This window comes from Athene noctua, chromosome 8, assembly GCF_965140245.1.
Source record: "Athene noctua chromosome 8, bAthNoc1.hap1.1, whole genome shotgun sequence".
In the NCBI taxonomy this organism is placed as follows: Eukaryota; Metazoa; Chordata; class Aves; order Strigiformes; family Strigidae; genus Athene; species Athene noctua.
The window spans coordinates 29,950,997-29,969,574 of record NC_134044.1 but is presented as its reverse complement, the minus strand read 5'-3'; the positions used below and the strand labels follow the sequence as shown (position 1 = coordinate 29,969,574).

At 54.7% G+C, this 18,578-nt stretch overlaps 2 protein-coding genes across 2 annotated transcripts; one reads left to right on the top strand and one right to left on the bottom strand.

Annotated features, from left to right (window-relative positions):
* Positions 1–859: 859 nt before the first annotated feature.
* On the top strand, positions 860–8,942 carry SELENOT (selenoprotein T). Its single transcript, XM_074912632.1, has 6 exons — positions 860–1,044; positions 2,336–2,446; positions 3,534–3,660; positions 5,068–5,155; positions 6,567–6,718; positions 8,217–8,942. Exons 1-5 carry the CDS (start codon positions 884–886, stop codon positions 6,689–6,691), a joined length of 612 nt encoding a protein of 203 aa, XP_074768733.1. The 5' UTR covers positions 860–883; the 3' UTR covers positions 6,692–6,718; positions 8,217–8,942.
* Positions 8,943–9,463: 521 nt separating this feature from the next.
* Positions 9,464–18,561, bottom strand: ERICH6 (glutamate rich 6). The gene is given in 13 exon segments (XM_074912624.1): positions 9,464–10,708; positions 10,711–10,879; positions 11,074–11,305; positions 11,571–11,723; positions 12,394–12,479; positions 12,590–12,750; positions 13,481–13,548; positions 14,502–14,650; positions 14,727–14,828; positions 16,020–16,136; positions 16,241–16,287; positions 17,964–18,079; positions 18,503–18,561. Coding segments are annotated over 13 exon segments (1,866 nt in total). The 5' UTR covers positions 18,520–18,561; the 3' UTR covers positions 9,464–10,259.
* Between the last annotated feature and the right edge of the window lie 17 nt (positions 18,562–18,578).

Here is an 18,578-nt window from a genome sequence, read left to right as displayed (position 1 = left end):
AAGCTCTGTTCTGCTCAGGTCCTCCCCGAGGCAGGGTTTGGCCCAGCTCTTACAGCACCAGTGATGAGCTGGGCCATCGGAGCTGTCCCTTGCTCTGGAGCTTTATGCATTTAAATCCGGCCTCGGTGGTGGTGTCCGAAAAGCAGCTTCATCACCTGCTGTGCCCTGGTCAACAATCCCAGGCTCAGACACAGCTCGTTCACTTCAGCGTTGCGCAAGCCTGGGTGCGCGGGGGTTTCCCACAGGCCAAGCCCACCACTGGGACTCTGCGCTGTATTTATAGACTAAACTGGCAGAGTTAGTAATTTTCCAAGTCCATCCTCTCTGATGATGACTGGTTAGTAATTTATGTACAGTAATACTGCTGACACAATAGTTACAGTACTGTGCACGCTCAGGGGAAGGGTCTTCACCGGGGCAAGGGTCGCCTTGATCTCTGGGTGTGATTTTAGTGCTGGGTTGTGGGCAGTTCAGCCAAGGACGCACGGACCGTGGCTTTGCTTGCCCAGCTGGTGCTGTGCCCTCGGCAAGGTCTAACGGCTCCGGGCTGTCCGCCCGGGGGCCTCTGGCTTTAGCACAGACCAAGCACGCGGTTCCTGAGCCAAGCCTGATGTTGCTACGAGTGTCGTGTAACCTCCCGCAGCGGGGCTGCGGTGCGCTGTGTCCGCTGGCGCCAGCCGAACGGGGCTTTGTAAAGCGCCGGCCCGGCGCCCGGAGCGGTCCGCTGTGACGGGCCCCGCCGCCCCCCCCCGCCCTTCTCGGGGCGGGGCCTGGCGGGCGTCACCTGGCCGCCGGCGTCACGTGCCCTGCGGCGCCTGCGCGGCGCGGGGCGGCGCTCGCGTGACCTTGGCGCGGCGGCTCGCGCGCGGCGGGCGGCGGCGAGATGCGGGCGGCGGGGCGGCGGCGGCCGGTGCTGCCGCTGCTGCTGCTGCTGCTGGCGCTGGCGGCGGGGCCGGGCGGCGGCTCGGCGGAGCAGGGCGGGCTGCCGGGCAAGAAGCTGCGCATGGCCTACGCCACCGGGCCGCTGCTCAAGTTCCAGATCTGGTGAGGGCGCCCGGCAAGATGGCGGCGCCGGCCGGGCCTACGCCTTCCCCTCCCCGCGCGTCCCCCCTCAGCGCTGCGCCGGCGGGACGGGCCCGGCTGGGGCGGGGGAGGCCTCGCGGGGCGGGAGGCGGGAGCGGCGGCTCGCGGGGCCCGCGGCTGCCTCCGCGCTGGGCCGCGGGCGGGCTGTGGGCGCCGGGCCCGCCGGACAGCGCCTGAGAAAAGGGCTCCGAAAAAAATCCGCGGTGAAAACGCCCTTCTCAGGCCTGTTTAATAGAAGATGCGGTATTTTACCGGTTTAGGATTGCGCTTAGGAGAAATTAATATTTTTGACAGTCTGTAATGAAGGCTTTTTGTTGGGGTTGTTTTTGGTTTTGTTTTTTAATGAGTCTGGCCAGCATTCAGGGAGATCAGGCACCTCTATATCATTCTAAGAATGTTCTTGAACGTGTCAGCTGCTCAGAGTGAAACCGAGCAGGAGTAGGAAGGGGCGAGGCCGTATTAAGGCATGTAGCTTGTTTGCAGAAAAAATAAGAAAAAGACGCCTTCAGCGCCTGCCTCGGTGTTCTCGTGGAGCTCCGTGGCTCTCGCCGCGCCGGGCTGGGGGAACCGGGGCCCGCCACCGCCGCTCCGGGGTGCCTCGGCAGGGTTGGCAGCAGCGAGAATATTCTCTGCGGCTCCCAGAGCGGAGTCTGGGCCAGGTTGTGTCGTGCGGGTCTGGGGAGTACCCAAAAGGTGCACTCTGTAGAAAGTACTTTGTTCTACTTTTTTTGGTCGGGTAGCAAGGTAGAAATGCGGGCCAAAGTACAGCTCTGTAATGTTTAACTCTTCTGTCGTTAACCTGGTCATCCTTACACAGGAATAGCTGGGAGCAGTGTCACTTGTCTGTGGGCAGTCCCAGAAAGACTTTAACACTTAACCAGCCGTGAATTAGCATTGTGTGAATCTCGGGTATTGTTGGACACAGAGCAGGGTGACAGTTACTCACGCTTGCTAACTTAGCAGCTTTTTTGCTGGGGAAACAAGTAACTCCTTGCCTAGTGGACCTCACCAAAACATCACGTCTGTGCTAGTACGTGGAAACAAATTTGTGTAAACCCAAGCGCCCAGCCAGCCATCGGGATTTTTGATGTGTAACTTGGCTGCAAATCATTTTTTTTCTTTGTCACAAAGAATTTTAGTTGTATTTTCAACTGAACGGCTTATGAACAGTGCGAGTACGGGTGTGGTCGGTTTAGCAGTGACTTTAACATGCAGCACCCCAGTTTTGGTGACAATCCCTGTCTGCTTTCAGTGTCTCCTGAGGCTACAGGCGGGTGTTTGAGGAGTACATGCGGGTCATTAGCCAGCGGTACCCAGACATCCGAATCGAAGGGGAGAACTACCTTCCTCAACCTATATATAGGTAAGGATATGGCTGGCAATACTGATTGTCTTTTTTCCAGTATGTAGGCTCCAATACGAGTGGTGAACATGTGCATTTACACTTAAATAATACTGAAAATGCAACCTTAAGGTTTTTTCCTACTCTGATTACACAAGCTCGGTTACCTTCTCCCTTCCAGGTAGCCACCATAGCTCTCACTGCGAGCATTACCCTCAGGATGTCTGTATGATGAGGCCTGTCGTGTTCCAATCCAAATTAAGCTATATAATTCACTTTCTTTTTTACAGTTAATTTCTCCAACTTTCCTTCATGGTGTATCTGGACATCACATTTGTTGCTCAGGCTTATGCACTTAGTGACAAATTCCTGTAGCAGGGTAAGGTTGGGAGGAGGGAAGAGTTTGGTTTTAGTGTCTAAGTCAGGGGAGAGCTGACCTCATGGGAGAGACTACCAGGGTGTCCTTACCTACAGCTGGGGGCGCCGGGAAGCCCAAAGATAGTTGGAAAAAGACAAAACAAAAATAGTGTTGTTGCTATTATTTAAACCATGGTGTACCTGCTAGAGAGTGATTGCCGTAGTTACTGTCGCACCTTCTGAACCACTTCTTGACCTAATTACTGCAATAACCGCAGTGGTAAGAGTGCTGTGAGATCAAATACCTCCCTATTAATTTGCTCTCTGGCTGTAGGTTTAATTCTTACAAAAAACTGCAGGGTTTTCTGCATCAGCTGGGAAAATGCTTTACAGGGAGGTCATGCCTGTCAGTTAAACGTGTCTAACATGGAACAGCTTCTTTGAGAAACTGAATGTATTATCCAGTTTAGACACTTACAGGTTGAAAGCAAATTTCTATCGGAGGTCTGCTTAGGAAAAAAAAAAAGTGTGCATGGTGCACAAGAATGGTCTTCCTCTGAGGCTGTGTGTTTTTGTTAATGTGTGTTGCCTTTTTTTTCTACAGCGAGATAAACTTGAAAAGTTTTGTATTTCCTCTGAAACCCTTGATTGTACACTATCAAAATCCTTGTGATTAGGTGAATTATAGCTGTATAGTGGTGAAGTAGTAACTGCACCTTCTAAGTCACTTTTATGTGTTGTCTTTTGATAGGCACATAGCATCTTTTCTGTCCGTCTTCAAACTAGTATTAATAGGCTTAATAATCGTTGGCAAGGATCCATTTGCTTTCTTTGGCATGCAAGCTCCAAGCATCTGGCAGTGGGGCCAAGAAAATAAGGTAAACAGCATACTTTCTTCTTTTATTTTGTAGAAGCAGCTTTAGAGTGACTTTAAGAGTGCTTTGGGAGTATTTCACAATCCTGACCGATTTAACCTTTGTACACTGCAGCCTTAACAGAACCTTTAGGCTTCTGTAACTAAATATACTTGAGAATTTTACAGTAGTGTAATTATTTTTAATAGTGGTGCTTCGCGTTTTTGACAGACCCAGATCTGATTCTCAGCATCTCCGAGCTGATGGTGCTGTGGAGGGACAGCTGAGGTTAATGACACTGACAAAGATGATCATAGATTTTTTTCATTTTTTAGGACTTGAGTAGAGTTCCAAGCTGGTATATTGGTGGTGTTAAAATTGCAGCTTCCCTTTTCTCTTATCTCAGAACTATTCTGCAGTTGTTGCTTTGATCAGACTCTTCATAGATGAGGCATGCAATTAGATGGTGATTAGAAAAACCAAGCTGAAATGTTGTGGGTGTTTTTGCAGAGCAAAGCCAGGCATGACAGAGTGTGCCTTGTGGGGTGACGTCCCTGTGCGCCAGCACTGGTGATGCTCACGGGTTAACGCTGTTGTACACCGATTTGTAGTAACCTTATTCCAGGTTCATCCGACCAGACAAAAGCAGCGTGTAAGTTCATTATCCTTTGTGTATTTTGCTGGTGCACAGCTCCTCAGACCGGGCCACCCGGTGTGGTGGGCGTATGACTGGTGGGTTTGCAGGTGCAGAAGCCGTGTCACAATGTGGGCGAGCGTGGTGCGGCGCGGGGCCGGTGCGTTGCGTTGTGCTCGGGGCGGAGGGAGCGGCGGCCCCGCCCCACCGCGCTGGTGCTGCGGGGATGGGTGACGGTGCCCCTGGGCACCGAAAGGGAGTGAGGAGGGAGGTGACGATTGCATCGGCTCGTCCTGAGGCACCAGCACCCCCAGGAGACCCCAGAGGATGAGCTGGCGGCAGCGCCGGCAGGTGGCAGTTCTGGTGAAGAAGGGGTGTGACTCGCTCTGCTGTTTGTGCCGGGGCCTGTGGCTCTCGGGCCTGTGGCTCGTGGCCAGGAGTGCTGCTCTGGCAGTGGCGGGCAGTGAGTTGGCACAGTTGCATTCCCTCGTCACCCTGCGAGTGCCATCGCAGCCGCCGCCGGCCGTCGGGCTGTTGCCACCCCTTGCTCTGCGGGAGGACGGAGCGGGGGGTAACGGCGTGTCAGGGTTGCCAGCTGGGTCCAGGGATGTTCTGATCCATCCGGGGAAGGCAGCGTGCATAATCATTCTAGGAAGAGAAGGAAAGGAAGATGGCTCTGCAGTTGGAGGATTACTTGATGAATTGCAGAGGGGAGTACAGAGACCGTCGTGAGCTTCCAGCACGTACTGACTAAAGCAAGCTGTGGCTGAAGTACCGGGGACTCTGTTCTCTTCTAGGTTTACGCCTGCATGATGGTCTTCTTCCTGAGCAACATGATTGAGAACCAGTGTATGTCAACGGGCGCCTTCGAAATAACTTTGAACGGTGAGCTGAGAACGTGCCCTTGGGGGGAGTCGCGGAGTGTTGGGTGTGTGCAGAGACTGGTGAGAGCTGCTGTGGTGGGAGCACGAGGGATGTTGTGGGATGTGGTGCCTTCAGAAATGGGATGGTTTGTGGTAATTGCCAGCCATTTTGAAACTTCAGACGTTCTGTATCACAATAAATGTTGAAAATTGTAGAAGTCTTATAAAGCAGCTTATACAGATATCAGTCACATATATTTTAAAATAGCTGTGGGAAGACTCATTTAGAGGAATGCTTGGTCATTTGCAGTAATTGTGCTATGTTCTTTCTTTGCACATGGTGCACACTGAGTAAGAAATGATCAAGTAGGGAAGCATGATGAACTCTCCAGTTAATTAGGTGCTTTCCCTGCCCCATTATGATGTGGTTTACCCTTGGGAGCCTGTCGGATCCGCTGCTATTTCCAGATTTTTGGTACCAGTGGACAGCAATACTGATTTTTCTTCAGGTTAAGAGTCTGTGGACCTCCTGACTTCAAACAGTTTCAGAATTTTTCATGCTCTAGGCACAAGTCTGTAATCCAGGTCTGTGCTTCGTAATCTCAGTTTATGATGGCGCAGGGCACATTTCAGTGTCTGAGTCGTCGCCCGCTGCAGAACCTTTCAAAGGCTGGCAGTATTGCATCAGACTAGTTGAACTCAGTGCACCTCTCGCTCTAAATCCTGGCTCAGAATCAGCAGCAGAACCTCCTTCGGGGTGAGCAGTCACACCTGGACTTGTAAAAGTTTCTGGTTTGTGTTTTGGGACAACATGGTTCCAGTCTAGCTTCTGTTTTATGTAGATGACAGCAATTGTATTTTCCAGAGTGGGTTTGTGAGGTGCTACAGCAGTGGGGAATGTTTGAAGGAGTATTTGCCCACAGCAGAAATGAATGTTGTGTTACCCTGAAGTACTTACGGGCTTTGCTGCCTTTTATGTTTCTGGGGGGGGGGTTACAGCTACTTTGAGTGGAACCTTCCAAGCCAGATCTTGGTAAGCAGAACTTGTGAGCACCAGGCTTAGGTGTTTTAGAGTGAGATGAAGACTAATGAGACCCACAGGTTTCATAGATTTAGGAATGGTTTAAGAACTTGCTATGCTATTCTGCCACTCAGTAATCTACTTTTAGACCTACTGTCAGTGGGTATTTTGAACCTCTAAATCCGTATGATGTACTTCTAAATGGAAGCATTAGACTCTGGTCTCCTAGTTGGACAGGGTTGAGTACAGCCAGGTGGGTGTGGCATTGTTGATCCAGATATTTTCCTCATTATAAAATTGTACTGACTTGTGTAGCTTCCTAGATCTTTTAAATTTTATGTTTAAATGTGTTTTCTGACTTTGTTTGTCGATGTAACGGTGCTTTCTCTCCCCTCCACGTGTTTTGTGGTAGATGTTCCAGTGTGGTCTAAGCTCGAGTCTGGCCACCTTCCTTCCATGCAGCAGCTTGTACAAATCCTTGATAACGAAATGAAGCTCAATGTGCACATGGAGTCAATGCCTCATCATCGATCATAGCCCCATCTATCAGCACTGAAACTTCTTGTAAGTCTTTTTCCAGCCGCCAGCTCTCTGCTGGCTTGGCTGTGAAGGGTTACGTGGTCTGGTTGTGTATTTGTGCATTTAAAAGTCTTTTACTAGACAGCCAGCTCTAGTGCCTTCACGTAAATGGACATGTATGATTTTACTGTTTTGGTGGGAGGTTCTGGTTTGGGGGATGTTCTGCCTGTGTCAGAAGGGGGAGCTGGCCTTCCTTCGGGCAGGACCGATGTGTTGCTGCGTGCAGAAGGCCTTGTGTTAGTGAGTGGTGTTGGGCAGAGACCAGAAAACACTCTGCATTCCCAGCCTTGAAACGGCCGATCCGCAGAGGGTTTCTCTACGGCGTGTAACCTACTCGAGTTGCATGACCCCAGAAAGTAGAATGTTTGCCTGCCCCCATTGGTGCTGCTTTAGCCCTTTGCTCCCAACAGCCAAGGAGTATTTGCAGAGGGTTCACATCCATCCTTAGACACTGGATGACAGACCAGTTCCACATCCCCTGTGGCTTTCAAACCTTTAACTTAGGGTTCTTCGTAGCAATGCTGATGTGATACAGAAAGACTTCATGCAAAAATGGACAGTTGGCACTCAGGAGACCAGTTCAGTGAAGTTCTGGGTTGCTGCAGTGCAGTTTCTGGCACAGGAACGCTCTGGTTTGAGACTGGTTCTTGGCATTACCCCGCTCCCAGTGACAGACCCTGTGCTGCCGCCGTGGCCGGGCGGTCCTCGGGCTGATGAGCTGGTCCCAGCTGCCCTCGCGGTTCCTTCGGGACTCTCTGATGCCGTTTGGCTCCTGCGAGTTCCTCTGTATGGAGGCCAGGACACAGCACGTGGGGGGCACGTTCAGAGAGCCCCGAGCCCTGCAGGCAGTCTCACTCCTCCTAGGAAATCACGCTTCAGCCCGGGCTCGCTCGGCTCCTCCTTGCCGATTCAGAGCTCAGACTCCAAACCCTACCTTTTTTCCCCATCAGCCACTCCCTCCACTCGCCCTCCTGTGGCTTCCTGCAGCAGGGAGAGAACTGGGAGAGACTGTGGCCCCGAAGCCCTCCTGCAGGGAGTAGCAGGAACAGCGGACTTTCCATTCCTGCAGGCATCTCCTCTTGTCGAGTCTGGTTTGTCCTAGTAACTTGGCAGAAGTCACTTAATCATGAAATAAGCTGTTTTCTATTTATAAAATGATCCTTGGTATTAAGAAGTCTGGTGTTTCCTGCACTTCTGAGGTGCTGAAGCCCAGCATCCCCTGTGCAGGGCGGGGGGGCCCTTTGCTGGGAGCAGGCTGGTGTGGCCAGCTCACAAAGCTCGGGAGACTGTTCTGATGCGGAATTCTGTGTAACGGGGCAGGAGTCCAGAGAGCTGCTGTGTCTCCGTTCCCGCTGAGGGGGTGTCCTCACCCGGGACACGGGCACTCTGGCACGAGTCGGGGCCCCCCGGGCGGTGCCGGGCGCGGGGGGTGCCGGGCGGCTCGGAGGGGCGGGTGCTGCCGTAACCGGTGTCTCCTCCCCAGGCATTAAGTGGCGGTTCCCGGCAGCGCGGCGCGACCCATGAAGGTCTGTACTGAAGACAGCACGCTGTTAGTGCAGACTGGATGCTCCTCTCGCCGCCGCGTTCTGCCTCCTGACAACAAACTTAATGGAAGAGCTCTTTCGGTGCTGGCGTGTTTCCAGATACTGCACAGTCACGGAGTGCAATAATACTGTATAGTTTTTTTAAGATTTCATTCGACCAGTTCATAGCTCAACAATGCAGGCATTACTAATTGTAACTTATTTTATATTCATGTTTCACACAATGGCAGATTAAGTTGATACCTAATTTTTCCTCGGAAAAAAAAAAGTTTGTTTAATCTGTTGTATTTTATATGAATTTCTGTTCTTTTTGTAGTTTAAAATGAAGCTATAGGAGTGTCTGATATTGTCCTAAACAGTTAAGTAATTGACAGCTGTCTATCAAATATCTCTAATGTGGTTAAAGCAGGTTTGTATATTTTTCAAAATATATGGCAGAGTTGAACAGTGCATTATATACTAAATTATATAAACAAAATTATATGCAGAGTAGTTACATCATTTTGTGACTTCAATTAAAAATTGAGACCGACTGCTCTTTGAGTTGCGTTGGCCAGCTCAGGGTTTTCCCTGACCGTTCTGAGGAGGTGAAAAGCTGGGCCTTTCTACTGTCCCAAATAGAAACGAGAAGGTTAATTTTGAATAAAGAGTTCTCATTTACTGTGTGAAGTACCTTGTTTGAGTCACTGGTGGATATTCTTAGAACTGCAATTGGAAAAGCGCATAAAACGCCTCCTTTCCAAAGTCACTAATCCTGTGTTGGTCTTCTCTCAGCACGCGGAGCTGCGCCGCCAGAGCTCGGCTGGACGGGACCTGAGGTCTGTTGTAGCGGGGGCGGGGGGCTGGGTCGGAGCGGGGGGCTGGCTGCGCTGTGCTCCCTGCGCGGGGAGCCCCGTCCCTGGGAGCCCCCACCCTCCTACTGACCCTGCGGGGAGAGCTCCTCTGTCGGACGAGGAGGGAACGCGCAGAGCCGTGGCTGCCTGTAGGAACTGCCTGGCCCTGCCCGCGGCCTTGGGGGCTGATGGTGAAGCGTTGGGTCCCCCCCGCTGTCCCCGTGGCTGTGGCAGAGGCCGGTGCCGGTTGTTACAAGGGTGTTGCTGTCGCAGCCGTGAACCACAAAGGCCTCGCGGCTGCCTTGGCCCTGCTGAATTCATCTCTTAGGCAGTTCATGCCTTCCCTCCTGAAACAGATTAACCAAAGTTGTCTCGTGTGGGTAACGTTTTAGTTTCTCATCAGTTACAAACTTCAGACAAATCAGAACACAGATAAATGCAGAGGTGTGTTGCTAGGCTGAGGTTTTCCGTCAGCTGTTCCCAGTCTTTCCCTAGCGGTGCCCCCCCTGTTCCTTCTCTTCCCTCTGAGCAAGGTGGTTTATTGAGATGTTGGACTTGGGTCTGCGAGAGCCTTTACTGGCAGCTCTTAAACGCAGGGGCAGGTCCTGCCCGGGGCTGTGCTCGTGTGTGCCCAGGCCCCACCATCCCTGTTCACCAAAGGACAAACGGAGCAATAAATGGAAATAAAGAACCATGATGGTTGCTACGGCAGCGATACCTGCCAGCCATCCCCTAACCCAGACGCCAGCCCACGACTTGCTCTCTGGGGTGCTTTGGCCAGAGCTTGCTCTAGGCTGAAGTTGGTGCTTCTGGTGGTCCAGCCTAAGCCCAGCTGAGCCCTTGTGGCTCCCAGGCAGCCCCAGCCTGGAAGCCCACATCTGGCAGAGCAGGCACTGCTTCCCCTTCACCCCCTCGCCCCCAGCCTCCAGAAATACCTGGCCTGGGGCTTCCCGGGCCCTCAGGTCCCTCTGTGTCCCGTGATCCCCAAAGGGCTTCTCCTCCCTGAACCAGCTTGTTAAACGCAGCTTTAGTGGAGGGGGGGGTCCCGTGGCCACCATCGCTGGGGGCAGGGGCAGGCCCAGACCCACGTCCTGTCTTGGTGGTAAAGTTGCTGTTCTTTGCTCTCCTGCACAGGGCTCCTTTGTCATTTTAAAAGGAGGGTGTAGAGACCCGTTTATCTAAAAGAGCCCTGCGTGGGCACGTGACTGACCTCGTCCACATGCGGACTGGTACTAAATCATAACTGTGAGGGCATCTACCTCGTGCCGCGGGGCAGCTGCTCAGCCCGGGCTGGTTTCTGCTGGGAGAGCAGAGGCTGCGCGGGAGCGACGAGGTGGCATCACGGAGGGATTTACCCCCAGCACAGCCCCTTGTCGTGCCTCCAGGGCTGCGGTACCGGCTGTCCCGAGACCCCCTGGGGCGGGAGGGCCCCAGGGGAGGGGTGGCCATGGGGGAACCTGGCGGAGCCTCTTGGCCGCGCTCCCCCGTCGCAGCAGCCGCGCGCGGGGCAGACGCATTCACCATCGCCCGGAGCGAGCTGTGCAGCTCTTCGCCGCTGTCGGGAGCGGTGCAGAGCTGCGAGATCTTTGGGGGTCTGTGTGGGGAGGCACGGCCAGAGGCTTCATTCTGTCCCGTTGCTCGTTAGAAGGAAAGTTCAGGCACCACCGGACTCTGTCTAAGAGCCGCAGGATCCGCAGCCCGAGGGTGAGCAGCAGGAGCTCGTCTTTGCCCAGCCGGGTGGGGGGAGGCCGCCGACTGCCGGCGCTGGCCTGGGGAGCGGAGGCCGAGGCTGCGGGCAGAGCCACAGCAGCGCGGGAAGGGGCTCGGGGGCTGCGGTCGTGGGGGGCAGGACGTGGGGCGCCGCGGGGAGCACCCGCAGAGCATGAGCGGCGCTGCCCCGGCTACCCTGCGCCCGCTGCGGGGAGCGGCTTCGCACGGAGCCGCCCGTGTGCTTGGCACGTACCTGCACTTTGGTTCCCACGTTGAGTTTCGCTTGTTGCCCCCCGGCAAGGAAGGAAACGGTGACCTTGTCCTGGCCCAGGATCCTCACCCCCACGTGCCGGTTCAGGGCGATGAAGACGGGGCGCAGCGGGACGGGGGGTCCCGACCCCACAACACGGTTTGGCCACGTCCAGCGTCTCACCCTGCTGCCTGCTCGGTCCAGATACTGCCCCCCCTCGACGTTCAGGTTTATCCTAAAAGAGGAAAACCAAAGCGCTGAGCCCTGCAGCGCCTGCGGCCGTTCCCCAGAGGGGTGGGAGCGAGGCGCAGCCGGGTCGGGGCCTCACCCCGCTGCTCAGGACAGGGCTGGGCTGGCCTTGCTCCCCTGGGGACACCCCAAGCAGGCCCCAGGAGCTGCTGTCATTGAATTTTTGAACACTATTAAAAATACCCTTTACGAGCTTGGAAATTTAAAGCGCGCGGTGGAGAGCAGAACTGCTCTGACCAGCGTGAACGTACCACACGGCTCCGTCCGGGTAGTAGCACGTACTTCTGCCAGCAGATGTAAACACTGCCCGTACCGCCCCGGTCCTGGCCTCGTCCTCCCGCACTATGCAGGTGGCCCGGGCTTTCTCCCGTATGACGACGATGGCCAGGTTTCCAGATGGATAACTGTCCTTGGTAAGGGCTCCGTAACCCTGCGCCGCTCTGGTGTTACATACGGAGTAGTTCAGCGCGCTGCTCGGGGGTAACTGACACCCCACCCGGGTGGCTGCGTGCGCAGCAGGGTGGCGGCAGCTGCCAGCCTGCCTGGGGACGCTGCCTGCGCCCCACTCCTGCCCTGGAGGATTCCCTGACAAAAGAGCAGTTAGACACAGAATACATTATTCTTGTTTTCTAACTACTAACGTGGGCAGAACCGCCTGGCAAGTTTATTTTAAAGACACATCCTCAAACAAAGTTATAGTTGAAAGTACGAGCCTGGCAAAGCGAGGTGATCAAAGTACTCGGCTTGGGTGACAGCAGAGAAAACAGGGGCAGAGAAAAAAAAAACAACTTGGGGCAGGGGGAAGAGCTCCAGAAACCTGACTGGAACGTGCCCAACCAGCAGGTATTTAGTCTCTCCCTGGGGCTTCCCTCCAGCCAGATGCTGCTGGGAGCACTCGCATGTGGCATCCCCAGGGCAGGGGCAGCCCGGAGCACAGAGCAGAGCTCGGGTACATTTTCAAACCCCCCCAGCTCAGAAGGAAGTCAGCCACAATAAGGGAAAATAGTGTGCGTGACTTAAAAAATGTCTGGACCAACTGGACTAACGCAGGCAAATGAGCCCCATAAAGGATACAACAACTGCGCTGTTCCATCTGGAAGCATGGTGAGGAATTTCCCTCCGTGTTTGTAATATTTTTCCAACAATCCATCCTTCACTACCTAAGATTGGAAAAGAAATGGTACCACGGACGACCGCAGCCCTGCACCCGCTGCCCTGCCAGGCAGGACTCGGGGGGCACAGCCCATGGCGTGGGGCAGCAGCGGCTCACCCGCCCGCCCGCCGGGCTGAAGTCGCAGCAGGTGACCCCGGGCTCCTCCTTGGGCTCCTCCGCGGGCTCTGCCCTGCTCTCGGCAGGCACCAGCGTCCGGCCGGCTGGCGACGGGGGCTCCCGGGAAAGCAGGTAGGAAATGGTGCCAGCCTGGTGCGAGCCTGCAGAGCAAAGGCGGGGTGTGTGCCTCGGGCTGGGCGCCGCGGGGAGGCTGCAACCGGGGCAGGGGGAATTTCCGCCTGGGATGCTCTGTCCTGGGGTATTTTCTGTCTAGCAAGGACAGTTCAAAGCGTTCAGCTATTTCAGAGAGCAGGATTATGAAAAAAAGATGCAGTTTTTTCAGTTGTGTGTATATACGTCTGTGTGAGCCAGGAATGGCTTTTTTTGGGTAGCATTCACAGCTCTGTGTTCTGAAGGCCTGACAATCTGAAATCCCTGGTGCTGCAGAAGCCTCAGTGCCCTGCCACCCTCTGTGGAAATACGCTCGTATTGTAAATCTAGTTCATCTGTTCTTAGTCAAAATGCCTCTGATTTCACAGCCTGGGCGAGGATTAGCGGAGCATTCACCTGAGCTGGCAAAGTGCTACTCCCCTCGTTCTGGCAGTTCCTGCCTTCCAAGGGCTTGGCCGTGCCAACCCCCGGTCCTCTAAGGTCAGTTTTGTGCATAAATACTGAAAGTCACAGCAAGGAGAAACCCTCTGCGGTGGGCAGGTAACTGCTTTTGTTTTGTCATGTGAGGGATTATTTAACGTGGCAGTATCTCATTCAGTGGGATTGCACACTTGTCTCTGCAGGAATCCTCCTGTTCAATTAGAGCATTAGAGACGAGCAACTCCACCGAGTTCATTGTAATAAACCGACAAAGAAATAGCTAAGGCAATGGGAACTCACATTCAGCTGCTGCCGTCGGCTCTGCAGCCAGGAAAGCCAACTGCCTGGCCACTCGCCTCTCCCGCTGCCTGCAAAGCGAAAGCGTTCCCCATGCAGCTCCTGTATCTGGTTTTGAAAGCTGCAGCAGCGCTGTCCTCGCAGAGGAACACGAGTTTCTGAACCTGTTTCACTCTCCACTCGCATAATTGCAAATAACAGTTAGAGGCAACAGAGCAGCACCAAAATATCAATATCTCAGCAAAAAGGGATTTCTGCCATGGAGAGGCTTCCGTGAACTGACTCTGTGATTGCCATGGCACCAGTTCTGCTGACAGCACGGCTCAGCCTTGTAATGGATTTCATATCAAGATCTTACATAAAAGAGAAGGAGCTGCCCACAAGACCAAGAAACCAGGTCATCTCCAACGTTTTCATTGCTCTCCTTCTCTAGCTTCCCGTAGATTAGATAGCACCTGACAATGGCTCTGGTTAATGCTCTGCACATAACAGGAGGTACTCGCCCCACCAGCCTGCAGAGGATCATCAAGAAAACACACAGTTTACTTCCAGGTGTGCTGATTTACTTTTCTTTGAGCCTGTGCCATAGGCTTAGGCATTTCTATAAGCTCTGAGCCTCCTAAACAGCCCGACAGAAGTCACACTTGTTGACTTCTCCTGACTCTGGAAACTGGAATCCAAACGCATGTTTATGCAGCAAAAAAGAGAAATAAAATGCAAGCCTTGTTTCAGCACCTGAGGTAAAAGCCAGACCTAAATACTGTCCCTCCCACAGCTGCAGTTTTACGGTCCTGGCTCTACCTGTCTCTAGATACTAGGTCTGTCAGCAGCAGAATTAATGCTTTCCTTGGCTCATACCTCACCGCCTTCTAACGCAGCCTGGGAAGAAAGAAGCCAAGAGGGTCCAGACAGAATATGTACTTGGGTTGCCTAAAGCAAATTTTTTTCTTCTTTCATTCCATGTCACTGCAGTTTCATTTCTGTAACGCCTCCTAGAGGCCCGATCCCACTTCTCCCACGGTACCTCTGGTCCGCTCTCCCCTGGGACAGCCTGTGGGTGCCGAGGGGTTCCTGGGGGCCGACAGCAGCCGGAACGCTCCCGGCGCCTTCGCGGCCCCTCCTCTCCCTTACGATGAACTCGTAGAGGTCTTGGTTACGCTCGCAGCAGAATTTCTGAAAGGCAGAGGAGCGGTGCCACAGGAGCGGGCCCTTCCACCGCACACCCCTGCTGATCTGCCCCACAGCTCACCCAGGTGTAACCCTGCGGCGGCGGGCCAGGGTCTTCCAGGGTGGGGAACGGCCTCAGCAGGCTGCCACAGTACTCGCACCTCGGGGCACAGCCCTCCTCTGCCTGTGGCGGGGAGGGGGGAGGAAAAATGGTATCAGCATGCAAATCCTCCTCTATCTTGGGGGAAGAGAGATCTGCTCAAAATGCAATGTGTAAGAGCAGTTAAAACAGATCTGCCTCTTGTGATAGTTTGAAAAGATTTACAAAACATCAGGTTCAGGAAACTACCAAAAAGAAAAGCCAATGCATAGTCAATAAATAAAACCCCTCCAAGAAATAGGGTGACTTAGTATTTACGAGACCTGTTCCTTCCAAAGGAAAGCCTCAGAGCATGCAGAATGCCATACCGAGTACCCTGCTGCATTCACCCTCTCACATACATTGCTCACGGCTTCGGGGAGAAGCAGCTCCCAGACTGATGCGCTTTGGATCATCGGAAAATCTGTGGGGAATTTCACAAGGAACCCCCAGCAGATTTGCTGGCAAAAGACTGAGCACATTTGGCCAGATGCAAATCAGGGCTGCTGCAGGATACATTCTGAGGATAGGTACTAGATATTCTGAGAGAAATAACCTGTTTTTTGACAACACATTTTTCAGTGTGTCACTCCTGGTGCAGCTGCCAGGAGCATGGTGCTGAGCTTCGTGTCTGCGGACCCCGGTCCCCGGTGCGGCCCTGCTCAGGGTGAGAGCGGCCGGTGCAGCAGCGAGGGGTGATGGGCACCTGCTCCAGGCTGCTCGGCTGCTGCGCTGCACTTGCACCTCATTTACTCCACTACCTGTGCAACACTTCCATTCAAATCCTTTCCTGAACAGCAGTTTGAAACACCTGCCTTCTCTGGAGCGCAGAGTTCCTGGGAATCCCCTCGCTCCCCTCCTCACGCCTTGGCTTAACTCTTTGGTGACTTCATTCTGCTAAGGGTTACTGGGAGGGCTGTGCCCTGCATGTATTCTTGGACTGTACACCTAGTATTTATATACATTTTGTATCTCTGTTGTAGCCAAAGAGTAAAATCTTCTGCTAGGAAATTCTCAACACAGGATGTGGCGGTGGGGGAGGAGCTGCGCAGCCTCCTGCTGTGGAGGTGTGTGCAACAAGCAGCATCTCAACAGCCTCACAAAAGAAAACCCCCTTCATAAAGGAACTCCGGCACTGGCTTAGCAAACAATACTGTATTTTTCCTCATGAGAATGGTAGGAATTTAAAATAAACAGAAAAAGCGCCAGAGTAGGGAGCACCCGCCACTGGCTCACCTGGATCTGTAGGTTTTCTCGAGAGGCTTCGGGTCTGTGGGCCAGGAGGGCGGGCAGGCCGACGGACGGCAGTGTGCACAGCGACTTCTTGAATAGCTTCACAAAATCTCCTTCAAACTCAAAGTGGAAAACACCAAAACCAATGTGGAGTCATCATCTCTTTGTTCAGGGGTAAAACCATTAAACATAAAATGTATAAACACGACCGGGCGAGTCCTTACCTCCGTGTCACGCAGGACATCTAAGCTGCTGAACTCTTCCGACGGGGCTGCAGTGGTGATAACGACAATTACTGAGCAGCAGGGCTGTGTTCTCGGAAAGCTGCCCTTCTAGAGACACTTGTTCTGTTCCTCATTCAGCACGCCAGCCTTGCCTCGGCAGCCCCATCGGCTGCCCCGGGCCTTGACCCCCCACCCAGGCTGTACAAAACCCTCCCGTCGGAGGCACGGAGAGGCCGGGTGCTTGGGGTCAGCGACTCGAGCACTAATCTAATCCTGCATCATCCTCTGAAGCCTTTCCAGCCTCTCTTGTCCTAAGAAGAAAGAGCTGTAGAGACAGTTGAAGATTTTTCTCATTTCCGAGGGCACTCTGCTGTGCAAGTGCAGTGAAGGGGTTTTTGGCCTTTGGGGCAACAGGAAACCTCTCTGCTGAGCGGGTGCCCGGTTCCCTCCCATGGGCAGTGCCCCAGGTGCACACCTGCACACTGTCCCACGTACATCCCTTCCCTGGGGAGTCACAGCCCCGTGTGCCAGCCACCGTAGCCCCTGCTCTGGGCACACTAAACGCATTCCTAGCTCTTTCAATCCTGAACTTCAGTTCCCCTTGTCACCACAGAATTTGTCATGCCCTTCTAAGGTTGTCCTGCTTTCCAGAAAACATTTGGCCAGATGAAACTCTGGGCAGGCTGAAATACTAAATCCTTCCTAAGTCCGCTTTGGGAAGTATGAAAAAATCAGAATGTGTATTTAAAAAGGATGGGGTAAAAATCACAACAGCCCCAGGTCAGCACCCAACTCCCAGGACTGCAGCGGGAGCCGCAGCTCTGGAACGTGCCTGGAAGCGAAAGCTCCAGGAGGAAAAGCAGAAAGTGGTGCTGCGGGATTCACTGGCACTTCCAGGAGACTGAATGATGCGGCTGATGTGTGCCTGAACTTTGGTTTTTTAAATCACAGTTCAAAGACGGGGTCGTGACCACCCTCTGCCCGAAGCTGTGTCACAGAGTGACAGATCGTAAACCCCGCATGAGCAGCAGCGAGAAGCCATCGATGTTCCTCTGCCGTGGGCTGCGTGTCCCCCTTCCGCGGGGACGGGGCTGCACACAGCTCGCCAGCACCGCCCGCTGGCGCCTGCATTTTGTGGCCCAGATCTTTCCTCCTGCTCTCGGAGGCGGGTGAGATGCAGGCGACGCTCTCCCAGGGAGGAGAGCTGCCTGGCCTTGGAAAGGAAACCCCGAGGCTGTTGGATGTGCGGCCCACAAGGGATGGGGTCAGGCAGCCCGTGCTGCCGGCGGCTGCGTGCTGGGGTGCGGTGCCTCAGCGAAGGAGCCGGGCACTCGGTCACGCGCCGGCACGACTCAGCCGAGCAGCAGGAGAAAGAAGGTCGAGGTATTTTCAGCGCTCCATAGAGGCTCTGCCACCACCTCTCCCGGGAACACAAGACGTGGTCTCTGCCAGCTGCTGAGCGCTCCGCCGGCCTGCGCCGTGTTCCTGCACCTTCACGGGGACCCGGGGGGGGTTTGGAGGCGGCTCCGCAGAGGGGTTAACGGGGGCCCTGCAGGGGGGGGTTCCCGGGGGCTGCTCTCCGGGTCTGCCACCACTTTGCAAAAGGATCTTTGGGAAATCACGAAGTTACGTGTCTTCCATGAAGGACCCTGGACTAGAAGGCAGCGGGAGTGAAAGCCAAAACAAGTGAGCAACATCTCTGTCGAACAAAGCTGTTTCTTACTTGGTTCTCTGTCGGCGTGTCGGTGAAGCCCACCAGCGCCTGTCTGCGTCGGCACCGAGAGCCCCGGCAGCTCCCGCGCCGCCACAGCTTCCACACTGCCCGACGTTTCCGCTTCCCTTGATTCAAGACACAAACCCAGCGGTTAGTCACACACGATGACTTCGAAGGGGCGGCCCCCCACGGTCCTACTAACGGAGGAGACCCCGAGCGTGGTTAATCACATCCCCGGCAGACGGAGCCAGCGGCGCCTGGCGGTACCTAACGGGGGCTGAAGGCGCATCCCGGTGCGTGCAGGGCCCGGAGCGCACCGCAGCCGCGGGCAGCTGCCGCCGGCCGGGACACCTTCCCGGCCCCGGGCCCGCCCGCAGCCGGCACTACCGACCCTGCCGCTCTCTCCTGGAGAGCCAAGGGCGGCGGGGCCCGCCCGCGACACCGGGGGGATGCGCGGGGAGAAGCCGCGCTGCGCTGCCCGGCCCGGCCCCTCCCGCCCCGCGCCCCTGCGAGGCCGAAGGACGCTCGGCCCCGCTCCCGGCCCGCACCGGCCCGCACCGGCCATGACGGCCCGGCCCCGGCCTCGCGGGCGGCCCTGGCGCGCGCTGTCTCCAAGGAAACGCG